General features: G+C 37.3%; 1 protein-coding gene across 1 annotated transcript; it reads left to right on the top strand.

Annotated features, from left to right (window-relative positions):
* The first annotated feature begins 1,458 nt into the window (after window positions 1-1,458).
* LOC127097764 (receptor-like protein kinase ANXUR2) lies at window positions 1,459-4,719 on the top strand. The gene is made up of 2 exons (XM_051036252.1): window positions 1,459-3,124; window positions 3,232-4,719. The coding sequence occupies exons 1-2, from the start codon at window positions 1,741-1,743 to the stop codon at window positions 4,455-4,457; spliced, it is 2,610 nt and encodes an 869-aa protein (XP_050892209.1). The 5' UTR covers window positions 1,459-1,740; the 3' UTR covers window positions 4,458-4,719.
* Window positions 4,720-17,697: the final 12,978 nt, after the last annotated feature.

The raw sequence follows: 17,697 nt of genomic DNA, 5'->3' as shown, positions 1-17,697 counted from the left end.
AGGTACTTATTGTATAGGATTTTGTTGGGCTGCAAAAGTTATAGTGTTGTAACGATTAAGTGTCTTTGAGTTAGAACGTATTGCAAACATTGGTCCCTTGAGTTAGAACGTATTGCCAACATTGGTCCCTTGAAACCTATTGATGTGTAGAGATGAGTGAGTTATCACCGGAATCAACACATTTGGCCTCCAACTCTCTAATTTGTTGAACCTTATTGTGAATCATGAATTTGACAATGTCGCTTAGTTGTTGTGAGACATGATGTCATGTATCCTTGTGTCGAACTATTTTCTAATTAAATATGTACTTATAATCATTAGAGCTTAAAGTTAATTAATTGTTGTGTCTTCAGAGTTATTGGGAGAAGCTACATATTTAGGCATTTACAGGTTGCCCTTAACTTTTGGGTGGTGATTATGAAGTGCATATACCAAACATACTTGCGGCTTAGATAACTGAACTTTTCAGTGACAAAACAGTAGTCGAGCTTGAAATTTAATCGAGGTATCATCTAATAGCTCTTAACTCTATCTTCTTTAAGTGATTACAATAAAGAAAAAACTTTATCCCTCAGTTATAGATTTTTTAACTTTGCCAAAGAGTGCTAAATATTATTTTTGGGTGTTTTTAACTATTAAACTAAGAATGCATAAAGTAAAGTAGACCATGAATAAAAAACATGTAAAAAGCTTGTTTAATTGATTATGTTTTGAAAAAAAAATTATTGGTACAATATTTATAAGAAAACATTAGTTCTACTAACCAAAACGACGTGACTTGTAAAATCTTGCATTGATGTGCAAGTTACTCGGATCGTGGAATATGTTTTCCGCTAATGGCAATACGTAACACCTTACGTTTGACTTGCTCCGCCCTCTTTCACAACATTTCTCGTTTATCTAATCCAAGTGTGAATCATCTTCTCATAATGAGGCTCTACGATAACATCTAATTTAATTAGTGGTACCAAACGGAACTAATTTCATCAAATTTAGAGTGAATCTAACGTCTCTCTAAATCTTGAGAGTTTCCGTAAATCTAAAAAAGATTCGACTAACTCGGATTTTAGTGAGTATATACTAGCATAACTTTTTTGTGACTAATCTTACATTTAATTGCTCGTAAATTGAGTAAAAAATTATTTATTTTTAAGTATATACAACTATTTTAAAATAAATAAATAACAACAAAAATCATGGTGAATATGTTACTGCCCATAAATTAGTTCCAAATATAGCAGATAAGTTTCTTCCTTTCAACCGGTAACAAATCCAACTCATCCAGTTACGATTATCCCTCCTTATCACTGCTTTCTAGAATTCTCAACCATGAAAATCTAACAGTTCATCAAACAACAAAAAAGACAACTGCCAAAATAATTAATAACAAAAGAGAAACCAAAAAAACCCTTAGTATAGTAACTGTCCCTATAAACAAACCAAACAAATAAAAACTTCACCTTAATTTACCTTCTTGCCTGGTTTGGAACATGTTCCACCATTCCAGGTAGGTTTTTTCTACATTCATTTCAACACACAAAAAACAAACACAAAACTAATAACCCGTTTCCTGTTTTTAATTCTTTTCCTGGCGTACAGGAAATTAATCATTCCTTTCTTATTCTCTCACAAATTTCCATCAGTTACACCCAAAAATTACTTCATTTTATTTCCTGTACGCCTAAATATCACATAGTTTTTTATTTTTGTTAACATTTTATCGTATCAGTTTACCGAAAAATGAGCATGCGAAAGAGTTTATGTGTTTTACTTGTTATATTCTATGTACCTATTTTGTTACATGCGCAAAACAAAGTTGAACCTTTGATATTAGGATGTGGAATGAGTGAAAATGGTGGTAAAGATCCTGATGGAAGACAATGGAGTCCAGATGACAAATATCTTTCTGGACCAAATTCAATAGCATCAAGAGCTTCATTTCAAGATCCTTCACTTACATCAGAAATTCCATATATGACAGCGCGTATTTTCACAGCTGAAGCAACGTATAAATTTCCAATTCAGCCTACTAAACGTTACTGGCTTAGACTCCATTTTTATCCAACGGTTTACAACAATTTCAACCCGGCGGATTCATATTTTTCTGTGAAAGCAAACAATGTTATACTTCTCAACAATTTCAGCTCCTCCATTACATGTCAAGCTTTGTCACAAGCTTATATTGATAAAGAATATGCACTTGCACCTTTGGATGCTGATGAACTCAGCCTTACCTTTACACCTTCTGATAAACACAATGGTGCTTTTGCTTTTATCAATGGTATTCAACTTATTGAAATGCCTGACTTGTTGCTCAAGTCGCCTTCGTTGGTCGGTTATGCAGATCAAACCGCGGATACCACGGGTTTTCATCTTCAAACGATGTTTAGAATAAACGTTGGTGGACAGTATATATCTCCGGCTCAAGATTCTGGTTTGAGTCGAACATGGTACGATGATACACCGTATATTTACGGTGCTTCCACTGGTGTTACGAATAGTATTGCAAAGGATGTTAAAATCGACTACCAAACTATGCCTCAATACATTGCTCCTGCTGAGGTTTTTTCAACGTATAGATCCATGGGAGGTGATAAAGATCTTAACATGAAATACAATCTCACATGGATTTTTCAAGTTGATCCGAATTCAATGTACTTGATAAGGTTGCATTTTTGTGATTTCTATTATTCTAAAGTGAATCAAATTGTTTTCAATATCTTTATCAACAATCAAACCGCGGAGGATATGGCTGACGTGATAGGTTGGTCTGGCGGTAAAGGAATGACCACTTATAAGGATTATGTGATTTATGTTCATAATGAGGCGGGTGAGGATCAACTTTGGCTTGCATTGAGTCCTGCGGCAAAGTTAAAGCCGGAGTTTTACGATGCTTTACTCAACGGTGTTGAGATATTTAAACTCAATCAGACCGATCTGTCAGGACCTAATCCTAACCTTTCTGATATGATGATAAAACATGAGGAAAAGGAAAGAACTTTTCAAAAAAAGAAAAGCCATACTACGACTTTCGCTATCGGCGGAGCTGCTGGTGGAGCTGCTGGTTTTGCATTAGTTGCTGCAATATGTGTTGCAGTTCATCAAAGAAAGAAGAGAGCACCAGGTATTATTGATAAGAAATTATATTGATAATTATGAGAGAATACGAGGGAAAAAAAACTAGTGTAACAAACGGATAAAAGTTATAACTAACTTTTATATCTAATACAGGTTCATACACAAATAACACATCAAGTTGGTTGCCTCTTTATGGAAACTCTCACACGAGCGGAACGAAATCGACAGGATCAGGGAAGAGTACTATGGGGAGTGGCGCAAACTTGGCCATGGCTCAAGGGTTATGTCGATATTTCTCTTTACAAGAGATGATTCAAGCGACAAAGAATTTCGACGAGGCGAATGTGATAGGAGTTGGAGGATTTGGAAAGGTTTACAAGGGAGTTATTGATAATGGAGTTAAAGTGGCTATTAAGAGATCAAATCCACAATCAGAACAAGGAGTGAATGAATTTCAGACTGAAATTGAGATGCTTTCAAAGCTTAGACACAAACATTTAGTGTCTTTGATTGGTTTTTGTGAGGAAGATGAGGAAATGTGTTTGGTTTATGACTACATGGCTCATGGAACCATGAGGGAGCATCTATACAAAGGAAACAAACCTATAGATACTTTATCATGGAAACAAAGGTTGGAGATTTGCATTGGTGCTGCAAGAGGTCTTCATTACCTTCATACAGGAGCAAAATACACAATCATTCATAGAGATGTTAAAACAACGAATATCCTTCTTGATGAAAATTTTGTGGCAAAGGTTTCGGATTTTGGATTGTCGAAAACAGGTCCAAACATGAACCAAGGTCATGTTAGCACAGTGGTGAAAGGTAGTTTTGGATATTTGGATCCTGAATATTTCAGGAGACAACAATTGACTGAAAAATCCGATGTTTATTCGTTCGGAGTAGTTCTATTCGAGGCCTTGTGTTCGAGGCCTGCTTTGAATCCTGGCCTTCCGAAAGAACAGGTTAGTCTTGCAGATTGGGCTTTGCTCAACAAAAGAAAAGGAACATTGGAAGACATTATTGATCCAAATTTGAAAGGAAAGATTAACCCTGAAAGCTTGATCAAGTTTGCTGATGCAGCTGAGAAGTGTTTGTCTGATCACGGACTCGCTCGTCCCTCGATGAATGATCTGTTGTGGAACCTTGAATTTGCTCTCAACCTGCAAGAGAATCCTGATGGTACGCGATCGATTCATGGCAACTCTCCGCGTATAGATGAGAGTGAATTTGAAGAGGTAAGTTTGGCACAAAAAAATGACATGGCTGCACATTACAAAAACCTTAGCCTTGGAAGTGAACAAGACCTCAGCCATGATGACTCAACTGAGAATTCTGCTGCCATATTCTCGCAAATTGTTAATCCGAAAGGGCGATGATCGAAGGCGACGAAAAAATTGTTAGGATGATGATTGTTTCTGTAGTAGAGAAGAGCTTCTTGCTTGAATGAAGGTAGAGAATTCTAGAGTACAGTGCTAACTTTGAGGATTGAATTTAGAGTATGCAATACTTAAACAGACTATGGAATTGTATGTAATTAATTGTCTGAAGAACCTTTTTGTATAAAAGGCAGAGTATCAAGTTCATCTGGCCTGTTTTGTGTAATATATGAAATATTATTTGTATTTTATCACATTTGTTTATGTATATCTATGATTTCGAATTACAAATTAATGTACTATGAAACTTCATCATCAATTCAATCAAATCAATAACTATAACTAATTATACACACTACATAAGATTATACAGCATGCACCTTTCTGGTTGGAATAGAAGAATGCTATATTGAGATTTTTTTAAGAAAGGAGAATGATCATTTCTATTGTTTTAGATGTATTACAAACTTACTAACTTGTTTCTTACTTGCTTTTATTAGTTTGAATTATAAATAATAAGTTATTCCTCCTATTTATAGGCTTAAAAGAAGAGTTTTACAGATATTTATAGATTATTTTAGAGACTCGAGAGTTTGACATATTTTTCTTTTGATAATTGGAACGAACTCTAGTCTCGACAAGGTTAGTTTCATGGTTTGATGTAGCGGAAGATGTGCATGCCGTAGTCGAAGTCCGTTCTTGCATTCAGAAATATATTCGTTTGTTGTTTAAGTTAGTATGTTGAATTGAGTTAGTCTATTGGACCAATTATTCAGTATGTTAGTTGAAAGATAGGGTTTAATTTTCTTATAAATAACATACTAGTCATTTTTTCTCCCTCAATCCCTTATAATCCTATTCAGGTGGAGAAAGAGGTGTGGTTGAGATTCAATTGTAAATATTGTACCCTAATGTGTAATTGAATCAAGAATTCAATTTTTAACCACTTTGAATTGTTCTGTCTCTTCTCTCTTCTCTTATACTTTGTGGTTTTCTTGTTAATCAAGAAACCGTTCATACTCTATTTTTTGGACATCGTTTCACAAAAAATTGATGCAGTGAGCATGGAGGAGAAGATGTCATCAACATAGTATGAGATTGAGAAATTCACTTATATGAATGGTTCGGTTTGTAGCACTTGAAGATGCAAGCTCTACTGGTTCAGCAGGGTTTGTTAGAAACGTTGAAAGAATCGGAGAAGATGGATGTTTTCCTAACGAAGAAGGAGACGACAATGATGATCGAGAAAGCCCACAGTATAACACCCCGAATTCAATTATTTGATTTAATTGAAGTGTTTAGGATCTTATTTGAATTGATTGACATTGTATTTGTTTATGGTGTCGTTGTAGGGTGAATGTCCTTGAAATAAGGATATAGGGAGAGTAGAAGCTTGGCTTTTGTGTTTAGAATTATTAAAAAGTTTAATGGTGATTGAAATAACATTTTTCATTTATTTATTTTAATTAATTAATTAAATAATGAAAAAATAAGATGAGTAGAGGAATTAAGGGCGAGGTTGGAAATAAGGAAAATATGGAGGGTAGGAAAGGGAGACAAGGATAAGTTGGAGGGTAAAAGGGGAAGAGTCTTTTTAGAAGGAAATAGATTTTGGAATGAAAAAGGGAATTTGGGAACCTACAGAGTCAGTATGTGTTTTGAAGAGTTAGATCAAAAGAGACAAAGAGGGAGAGCAGAGGCTTAAGGTTGAAGAATAACTCTAAGGATTAAAGGGTTTTTGTTGTAAATCGGGTAAATGGGAGATATGATTCTCTAATGGGTGCCAAAACATGTGGGATAGATGGAGGAACCCTTAACCTCCTTAGGATTGAGTGTTTTAATTCTTAATTCTGATGTATGTGTTGTAGTTATTGATTGTATGATAAAATTGTGTGGAATTCTTGTACCTGGTGTATTCATATGTTTGTTCTAATATTTTTGATCATGTGATGCCATTGATGGATGTTTGAATGTTTTGACTTGATTGCGTTATTGGTAAATTAAAGATGATGAGTATGATTATATGTTGTAATGTGGTGTTGATTTATGAAAATTATGGAGTAGATGGTGAATTAGGAGGTTATAACCATGAAAAGTCGGATTTTATTTGATGAACTTTAGTAGCATAAGTTTTTGGCACATGAGGGGTGTACGGATGGCTTGAAAATTGGTTTTGGGGAAACTTTTGCATCATCTGTTGACCTATGAAGGTCATGTGTCGACACATGAAGGCAGCACATAGGACATAATTTACAGGCTTTAAAAATACAGCACGTGTGTCGATCTGTAACTCGTATGTGTCGACACATAGGCAAAATTTCCTTTTATGTGTCAACCTATAGATCGTATGTGTCGACACATAGAATGTTTTTTCACTTAAAAACTTATTTTTTTCAAGCATGAAACATTTTCTAACTTATTTCAAAAGGCTTATAGGTTTCCTAATGCTAAGTTACACTCATAATGATCAATTGCCAAGTGTAGAGATGTTTATGATGACTTGTTTGATTAGTTAGTGAATCGTTACATGGAATACAATGATGTGTTGTTGTTTTGGGTGAAGTGATATGATTGTTTGTCGTTGAATCATGTATGATGAGTTCTTGTTATTTATTGATGTTATTGACATTATAACTTGAAATGGTGGTTGCATGATGAATGATGTGATGCATAAATGATGAGATGTGTGTGGGGATCCTTTTGGTGAACCTTGATGTATTAATGCATGTTAATTGAGAGTCATACATCATGGTGTACGGACTTCGATCCAATTTTGGTGAGCCTCGATCCTATAGTGATGGATCGGGTGCAAGTAGCTAATTCCTATTATGGAGGATCAGTGAAGTGTTACCTATGGTGATGGTAGCAATTTGGTGTGCTCCGATTCCAAGAGGGAGTCTGATCCTATGGTGGAAATAGGGGAGTAAAATGAACTTGAGTGTTCATATTTGGTACCACATGTATGTCGAGTCGGTGTTGAGTATATTGCATAAGAGTTGCATCTGTATTGATTGTTTGTTGATGTGTTTGCTGGATGAAAATATTTAGTATGTTGTATTGATTGAGTAATATATATGATGATGATGTTGTGCGATAATTTACTTTCGCTTGTTTTTACTATTAATTATTGAAGCGTATTTTCACCCCTTCTGTTTGAATGTTGCCTTTACATGGGCATCATGCAGATACTCGGGAGTAGCTTGATGTAGTAAGTGGAAGGTAGCTCTTGTAGTGGTTCCTATTAGTTGTCGTTATTTTAGTAAAGTCTTGCTCTGGTCAATGTAACATTGGGCTGGGAACATTTGCTCTAATTTCTTTTGTCTTGTTGAAATTGCTAGTTATGTTTGGTGAGATTTTAAATGGTGACAAGTTGAACATTACAACTCTTGTTAATGTGTTATGAATTTGAAGGTTAAGAGATTTAAATCCCTAAATTGTGGTTATTAAATGTTTGATTGATTTGGTGATGATTTTGCTGCGATGATGCCCTAAGTGAAGGTGAGCAGGCGATGGCAGGTGTTATGTGATATTTTGTATCTCGTGTTACGAAGCAGGATTTGTTTGTGATGTGCGTGACATCCTATGCGGTTGTAAATTTTATGTAATTAAGCGTTAAAATTTTATGCAGGGTTTAGGGTGTTACACACAACGCCATCATATTGAGCCTCGGTGATAAGGTTCTCTGAAAGGTTTCAAAGGAGAAAACTGCATCGGGTGTGTGGAGCAAACTCGGGGGTTCATATATGATCAAATCCTTGGTCAAACGCCTCTACCTTAAGAAAGATTTGTATTCATTCAAGATGAGTTAAGACAAAGTCTTGACTGAGCAGCTGGATACAACAAGTTAATTCTTGATCTTGAGAATATTAAGGTCAAGATTGATGATGAAGATCAAGTGTTGTTGTTGTTGTGTTCTTTACCTAAGTCCCATGCTCATTTTAAATAAAGTCTTTTGTATGGAAGAGATTCTTTGACCTTTTAATAAGTTCAATCAACCTTGTACTCTAAGGATTTGAACGAATAAAAGGAGCACAAGCCATCTTATATTGGTGAAGGTTTGTCCGTTAAGGGGAAATTCTTGAAGAAAAATGGTAGTTTTGAGAAGAATAAGGGTAAAGTTCTAAATAATTCTTATGGTGGAAATTCTCATGTTATTAGGTGTTATCATTGAAAGAATGAGGTTCATACAAGAAAGATGTGTCCTGAACGTTTGAATAATCATGGTGGAAAGGATAATGGTAATGCAGACATTGTGCAAGATGGTTATGAATCATCTGATGTCCTGGTGGTTTCAAGCAGCATCTCCAGCAAGGAGTGGATTAATGATTGAGGTTGTACTTGGCACATGACTCCAAACAAAGACGTGTTTGAGGAGTTGTGTGATCAAGATGGTGGTTCAGTAATGTTGGGAAATAATAGAGCCTGCAAGATTGCAGGAATTTGATCTATGATATTCAAGCTCCATTATGATTCAATAAGGTTATTGATTGATATCAGGTATGTACCTTCTCTAAAGAGTAATTTGATTTATCTTGGTAAATTCGACAAGAAAGGATGTGTTTTCAAAGGAGAGCAAAGTATCTTAAGGGTAATGAAGGGGTCGAAGGAAGTCTTAAGAGACATCAAGAGGCAAGGCATGTATACCCTTGAGGATGAGGTTGTAAGTGGTTCAGCAGATGTGGCGTCCACAAAACATGTGTCGAAGGCTGAGCTATGGCATAAGAGACTTGGCCATGTCAGTGAAAGAGGCCTGGTCGAAATGTCGAAACAAAATTTGCTATATGGTGGCATGGTCGAAAAACTTGATTTTCGTGAACCTTATGTATTTGGTAAATCTTGTAGGGTGAAGTTTAACAAAGGTAAACAAAGAACACATGGATCCCTTGATTATATCCATGTTGATCTTTGGGGGCCTGAACGGAATCCCTCACACTCAGGTGCAAGATATTTTTTTATCCATAGTTGATGATTACTCACGAAAGTAGTGGGTATTCATTCAGAACGCTAAGGATGAAACTTTTGAAAATTTCAAAAGTTGGAAGACCCTGGTCGAAAACCAAACTGGCAAGTAGGTCAAGAGATTGAGGATCGACAGTGATCTTGAATTTTGCAATGAGGGTTTCGATAACTATTTTGTTGTGTCTGGTATTGCAAGGCACATAACTACTATAGGGACTCCCCAATAAAATGGTTTGGATGAAATGTTTGTTCGAGCCATTCTATAAAGAGTGTGGCGCATGTTGATTAGTGCAGAATTAAAGAAGGTGTTTTGGGCATAAGTTGTTGTGAGTGCAGCATACCTGATAAATATGAAGGTGAGAAAAATACACAAGAAGGGGGGTTAAATTGTGTATGCCTAAAAATATTTTTTCACTTATGATTCTGGAACATCAGATTATGAACCACATTCAGAGTCTGATACTAGAGTGAGTATTAGCAGTGAGAAGTTTACTTCCTTTTCTTCAACTTTGTTTCAGAACCTAAGGTGTTGATCGGAAAAATAGCAAGTGTACTATTTTTACCGATGTAGTAATAAGGAGTTTTATTTCCAAGTATCGATCTCAAGGATTGCGTAGGAAATACTTATTTTAATTTGATTCTATCAGAACAAAAAGATAATGGTTTGGTTGTTTTGGAATTTATAATAGTAAACACAAAAAGAGTAAAAATAATTGATTACGATAAAAGATGCTAGGGTGAGTGGTTGAGTTAACCGGCTATGAATTCAGTCACGATTTCCTTAATACATATGAAACATTCAATCACCTAACCTCAGAATGTTCTTAGTTAAGTCCTTAAGGAAGAAACTATTAAACTACCAATTCTTACTCAAATGTCCATTCAATTAATCATTGGTTTTAATCATACAAAATATCAAGGTCTACGGTGATTTACGAAAGTTACTAGTCCTAGATGATGCATTCATAAACCCAATTATGTGAAAACCCTACCAATCACAATCCTGTTATTGGAAGTCATAGATCAATTTGTATTTGTCCGATACAAAAGCATAATAACATCACACAATTGAATTGAAATACGTAACATAGTAATCAAGAGATCATTGGTTCAAATTCATAGCATGCGATAACATCAGGACCACCCCCTAGCATCAGGGGGGTTTAGCCTCTCATAGTACTTAAAGAACTCATAATGTAAAGATTAGACATTACAAAGAATTAGGAGAGTTTGATCTTCAATGGTTGATGCCCCTTGAATCTCGCCGTCTTTAAATCCGTCGTATTCGCTATCTTCTCCAATGCAATGTTTTCTTTCGTCTGTAAAAAGATGCCTTCTTCTTTCTCTTTCAAGCCTTCTTATAGCTTCAGATGAATCTCCTCCAAGCAAAAGGTCCAAACTACCCTTAATGAGCAGAATCGGTTCACAAAGCAAAAATTAGGTTTTCCAAGTTGCGTCCAATCAACACGGCCGTGTGGTGGCACACGGGTGGCCGTGTTGTTCTTCATAATTAATTATTTTCAGCACAAGCTACAGTGGCAACAACACGGGCCGTGTTCCTCCACACGGGTGCCCGTGTTAATGCACTGTTTTAATCAACACGACCGTGTGGTGGCACACGGGTGCCCGTCTTGATCTCTGTTTTTCTGCTCCCATTCTGCTCTGCCTGATCAACAACACGGGCAGTGTTGTGGCACACGGGTGCCCGTGTTGACCTGCTGTTTCTTCATATTTTTGCCCTTCAGAGTGTCCATAACTTCACCATTCTTGCTTTTAAACCTGTGCAATGGCCTGTAACAATGACACTACCAAACGAAGCATAAACGAGATCTTTTTGACATAAACTTGTAATCAAATGCAATGCGATACCAAACCAACAAAACATGATAAATGACTCCAAAGTAACTGAAAACAAACATAAATCTTACCAAAGTGATGAAAATATGTCGGATTAACGGCGGGAATTCAATGGAAATGGTGACCGATCACAACCCCAAACTTGTCTCATTGCTTGTCCTCAAGTGATGTATTGAGTCCAAACAAAGGTCACCCCCGACTTCATTTTCCACAATGCAACCTAATCTTTCACCATTTGTGTTCTTCCTTTCCAATCGAGTTTCAGGTCTCTCCGATTCAGGCAGTTTACCACATTTCCACATCAGAAACCTCTTCACCTGCAAGCTTTTCACACACTCACAATATCTCTCGGGGTTAGGTGTGTACACTCACATCACAGTATGCAATACCAAACTCTTAACTTTGAATACATTCTAATGTCACTACCACAGCAGATTCCACACACTTTTTGAGGTCTTTTTAGGTTGTAACGGGGCTTGGGTACGGTGGGATAAACAAAAAAAATTGGATAACAAAGGGTTTTGAACTCGGTAGTCATGTTGTGTGATTTTCTTTCTCTTTTTTTTTCGTGCATCACGTATACTCTGGGGGTTAATTTCACTCTTTTGACTCTTTTCCTACTCGAATTTTCCGAGCATTTCATATGTTGTTAGAGTCTTAAGTCTCGGCAAGTGCATTTTTCTCTTCTTTTTTTCTTTTCTCTTTTTTTTCTCTTTTTTTTTCTTTTAAAGAAAATACATACTATTTTTCTTTTTGTATGATCTCTTATTATGCACTTGCCTTCTCTTTCAAGATTTCCATCCCAAACTTAGTTTTATTGCACATCTTGTAATTCACATAATCATACCGAGTTATGACACAAAAGGAAATGAATGATTAAAAGTTAACAGGTGGTTTATGATGAATAATGCTTAAACATTAACATGGGGTTTACGATGAATAAAATGGCTAAGGCTCAACGGGGTTTACGAAGGGAAACATACATATAGGGATGGCTAGAAAGGCCCTGGCTAAACAAACAACTTGCCTCAGTGTGTGTTGTCATGTTGTGACGTGTCAACAGGACATACGCAAAATCAGAGTGATAAAGTCATACCTGGCTGAACTCTCATGTTGATATTTCTTGTTTGGCTTTTTGTGATCTCACCATGTTGGTTAGCTTGCAATCTCTGAAGTCTCCTCGTGTTATGTGGTTCTTTTCTGACTTGGTCTTTCCATACCGCTTTCTTGGTCCGGTGTCCCCAAATTGTGTCCGACTTCTTTTCTCAAGGTTGCATCAACTTCCAGGGTGCCTTATCAGCCTAAGTTTGAGGGGTGTCATTCATCCACTACCATTGATCTCGGGCTCGTCCAACCGTTTCTCATCACTCTGTACACACAGTAGGTCCAAAAGAACAGAAAACAAACAAAACAAACAAACATACTAATATAATGATAACATAACAAAAACAAAACAAATTGAAAGAAAATAAAAACATGAAAGGATAAAAACCCCCCACACTTGAACTAAACATTGACCTCGATGTTTAAATTCAAACACGAAGGGGACTTACAGTGATCACTATTGAGGAGGAGGCGGGGGATCGTGCGGGAAATGCAACATTAGACGTTGCATCATGGCATGCATGTCATCCATGACTGTCCCTTGCCGGAACAGTTCCACACTCTGTCTATCTAATTCCGCACCTTGTCTGGTCTGCTCGGTGCAGAGAGTTCCCATCACCGTCTGGATCCAACCCCACTGGTCCTGAGACATAAAAGAGGAGCCTTCACCATGTAGGCTCGAATCATGTGGGGGTGGCATACCGTGGGTAGCTTGCCTCTCATCTTCTTCCATGTCCTCACCTGAGAGGTCATGGTCAAACTGTGCATCTTCCCCTACCGCTTGGGCTGAACCTGTGTACAACCAATTAGCAACATTGGCAATGCTAATGGACCCAGGTGCAGGTAGTGCGAGCACTTCCACATTTGCCTTGTCAACTTCTATCCCTTAATGGGAAATTTTATGACCTAGTACTATCCCTTCTCTCACCATGAAGTGACACTTTTCCCAATTCAGAATTAGATTGGTTTGTTGACACCTTTCCAACACAAGTGATAGATTATACAAACAATTTTCGAAAGAAGATCCAAAAACCGAAAAATCATCCATAAACACTTCCATGTGCTTTTCAAGCATATCGGAAAATATGGATGTCATGCACCTCTGAAATGTTGCAGGTGCGTTGCATAAACCAAATGGCATTCTTCTATAAGCAAAGATTCCGTATGGGCATGTGAATGCTGTTTTTTCTTGATCCTCAGGTGCCACCGCAATTTGGTTGTACCCTGAGTACCCATCCAGAAAACAGTAGAAATCATGACCTGCCAATCTTTCCAACATCTGATCGATAAAAGGTAAAGGAAAATGGTCCTTCCTTGTAGCAGTGTTCAGTCTTCTATAGTCTATGCAAACTCTTCATCCTGTAACAGTACGGGTGGGGATCAACTCATTTTTCTCATTTTTTATCACAGTTGTCTCTCCCTTCTTTGGTACCACATGAACTGGGCTCACCCACGAACTGTCAGATATTGGGTAAATTAACCCCGCATCTAAAAGTTTCACAACCTCCTTGCGAACAACTTCTTTCATAGCTGGATTCAGTCTTCTTTGAGGTTGGATGACTGGTTTCTGATCATCCTCCATCAAAATCTTGTGCATACACATTGTCGGGCTGATTCCTTTCAAATCGTCCATCGCCCACCCAATAGCACCCTTGTATTTCTTTAGGACTTTGATTAGCTCTCCTTCTTGGGTCTCTCTCAAACCTGAATTGATGATTGCTGGACATTTTTCCTCATTGTCAAGAAAAACATATTTGAGATGTTCTGGTAATTATTTCAACTCTATCCCCTTTTTTATATCCTATTTTGATTCTGAAGATGTTTTAGGTCGAAGCTCCTCCCACCGTTGCGGTCGGGAACGAATCCAATGCGGTTGTTCCTTTAACATTGCTACCACTTCGGATTCTTTCTCATCAATTCCTTCAGTATCCTCAACAATAGATAAACTCAAAACTCTCTCCAAAGGAAGCCTGGGTGTTGTAATCTGCATAGATTGAGCAAAAACTGTATCTAACACTTCAATACTTTTACTCGCCCCTTCGTCATCCTTGAATTTCATAGTATCCCTCACATCAATTTTGAGCTTCTCATCATAAACTTTGAGGGTCATGGTTCCTTCCTTAATATCTATCATGCATCTTCCCGTTTCCAGGAAAGGTCTTCCCAATATGAGAGGAATCTCCTCATCTTCCGGCATCTCGAGTATCACAAAATCCACCGGGAATACAAATTTATCAATCTTCACCAGAACATCTGTTGCTATACCATAGGGTTTCTTCATAGAATGATCCGCAAACTGCAGTGTCATGCGAGTATCCTGCACCTCCCCTAACTCAAGTTTTTTGTAAATGGAGAGGGGCATTAGACTCACACTTGCTCCCAAATCGATCAGTGCCTTTTTGAAGGATCTATCTCCAATGCTACAAGGAATAGTGACTGCACCTCTATCTTTTTTCTTCATCGGAATTTTTAGGCCCTGCAAAATAGCACTACAAGTTTCAGTTAGCATGACTGGCTCGCTGTCGATCGACCTTTTCTTTGATATGATGTCTTTCATGAATTTGGCGTAGATTGGCATCTGTTCCAGAGCTTCAACAAAAGGTATGTTGATCTCGAGCTTCTTGAATAATTCTAAGAATTTCTCAAAAAAAAATTCATGGTAATCTTTCTTCTTTGTTCTTGTCGGAAAAGGAAGAATGATCTTTGGTTTTTGTTTCTCTTGCTGGCTTGTCGGCTTGACTACCACTTCTTCAGTTTGTTTTGGCTATTCTCTAATCTCCAAGTCAACTTCCAACAATCCCTCTTCTTTAACCTGTTCGTCAACTTGTGGTTCCTTAGCCTTTCCTTTTCTGGTGACCACAGCTTTAATGTGACTTTGATCACGGGGATTAACGGTTGTCCCACTAGGAAGTGTGCCAGGTGCATGGGAGTTTGAAGCTAACTGTTGGGCAATTTGACCCATCTGAATTTCAAGATTTTTTATGGATGTTGTAGTGTTTTTCTGATTATTTCGAGTCTCCTCTTGGAATTGGATGTTGTGAGCTGCCATTTTTTCAATTCGAATCTCCCAATCTGCCTTCTTAGGTACTTGTTGTTGCTGCTGCTGATATTGATTTTGATATTGACCCTGTGCCTGCTGTTGCACGTTCCCTCTTTGATCTTTCCATGCAAAGTTGGGATGATTTTTCCACCACGGATTGTATGTGTTGGAGTAGGGATTGTTCTGCTTTAAAAAATTTATATCTTCGATCTGTTGCAGTGTTGCAAAATAATGAACAGTATTGTGTGGTCCATTGCAAATGTCACACACTTCACTCGGTGCCTGTTGCACTTGAGCCACTTTCTGAGCACCTATGTTTAGTGCTTTCAACCTTTTCTCTGCCTCTGCAGCAACATCTTCTTCAATTTTCACCTGTTTATTTGTTTCAAGCTTCAAGTCAATAACTGCAGATTTGCTTGATACCCTGTCATATAACTCTAAATGCTCGTTCGAGGCAATAACTTCAATTATCTTCTTCATACCGGTGGCTGTTGCAAAGTTGGCTGAGCCACCAGCTGCTGAATCAAGGATTTGTCTTGTTTGAATTCGAAGACCATTGACAAACATTTGCATTTGTTCAGTTTCATCCATGTTGTGAGTAGGACAAGCCACTAGGATTCTCTTGAATCGTTTGTAGGCATCTCCTAGTGACTCACCCTCCTTCTGTTTGAAGTTTAGGATCTCATATCTTTTCCGCAATGACACAGATGCGGGAAAATACTCCTGCAAGAATGTTGTTTCCATGTGCTCCCATGTAGTGATACTACCAGCAGGTAAGGAATAGAACCACTCTTCAGCCTCATCTGCTAAAGTGAATGGGAACATACGAAGTCGGACTGCTTCTTCGCTATGTCCAGGCATTTTCAGTGTTGTGCTCATGGTTAAAAATCTTTGTAGATGCTTGTTGGCATCTTCATTCACTCTTCCAGAGAAGGACCTTCTTTCGAGTTGATTAATGGTGCTGGGATGCAGCTGGAATTGTTCCACAGTAACTGGTTGGTTGACAATTGTCATACGACCACCCGGGGTGTTGGTTCCACCATAGTCACCGAGGAGTCTCTCTGGTGGTGGTGGATTAGCAGCCATGATTTCAGGAACTGTTTCCGTGTCTGAATCTGAATTCTCTGAGTGCACTGAAACAACTTCTTCCTCCGCTTTCTCTGCTAATTCCAGTTTCTTTCTCTTAGCTTGTCTGAGTCTAGCGCGAAGAGTTCTTTCTGGATCTGCGTCAAAAGGAATCCCCGGCAAAAACAAGTTAGACAAAGATTAGAATTGAATAACAAAATTGTCACAGATAAAATTTTGTTTGGCAAGCAACAAAATTTCGATAGAATAGAAATTAAAATATGTAGTTTGGCAATCCCCGGCAACGGCGCCAAAAACTTGATCGGAAAAATAGCAAGTGTACTATTTTTACCGATGTAGTAATAAGGAGTTTTATTTCCAAGTATCGATCTCAAGGATTGCGTAGGAAATACTTATTTTAACTTGATTATATCAGAACAAAAAGATAATGGTTTGGTTGTTTTGGAATTTATAATAGTAAACACAAAAAGAGTAAAAATAATTGATTACGATAAAAGATGCTAGGGTGAGTGGTTGAGTTAACCGGCTATGAATTCAGTCACGATTTCCTTAATACATATGAAATATTCAATCACCTAACCTCAGAATGTTCTTACTTAAGTCCTTAAGGAAGAAACTATTAAACTACCAATTCTTACTCAAATGTCCATTCAATTAATCATTGGTTTTAATCATACAAAATATCAAGGTCTACGGTGATTTACGAAAGTTACTAGTCCTAGATGATGCATTCATAAACCCAATTATGTGAAAACCCTACCAATCACAATCCTGTTATTGGAAGTCATAGATCAATTTGTATTTGTCCGATACAAAAGCATAATAACATCACACAATTGAATTGAAATACGTAACATAGTAATCAAGAGATCATTGGTTCAAATTCATAGCATGCGATAACATCAGGACCACCCCCTAGCATCAGGGGGGTTTAGCCTCTCATAGTACTTAAAGAACTCATAATGTAAAGATTAGACATTACAAAGAATTATGAGAGTTTGATCTTCAATGGTTGATGCCCCTTGAATCTCGCTGTCTTCAAATCCGTCGTATTCGCTATCTTCTCCAATGCAATGTTTTCTTTCGTCTGTAAAAAGGTGCCTTCTTCTTTCTCTTTCAAGCCTTCTTATAGCTTCAGATGAATCTTGTAACACCCCGATGATAATATGTATTTATTTAAATTAAATTAATAAT

Source organism: Lathyrus oleraceus, chromosome 6, assembly GCF_024323335.1.
Source record: "Lathyrus oleraceus cultivar Zhongwan6 chromosome 6, CAAS_Psat_ZW6_1.0, whole genome shotgun sequence".
Lineage (NCBI taxonomy): Eukaryota > Viridiplantae > Streptophyta > Magnoliopsida > Fabales > Fabaceae > Lathyrus > Lathyrus oleraceus.
This window is presented reverse-complemented; position numbering and strand designations above follow the sequence as displayed.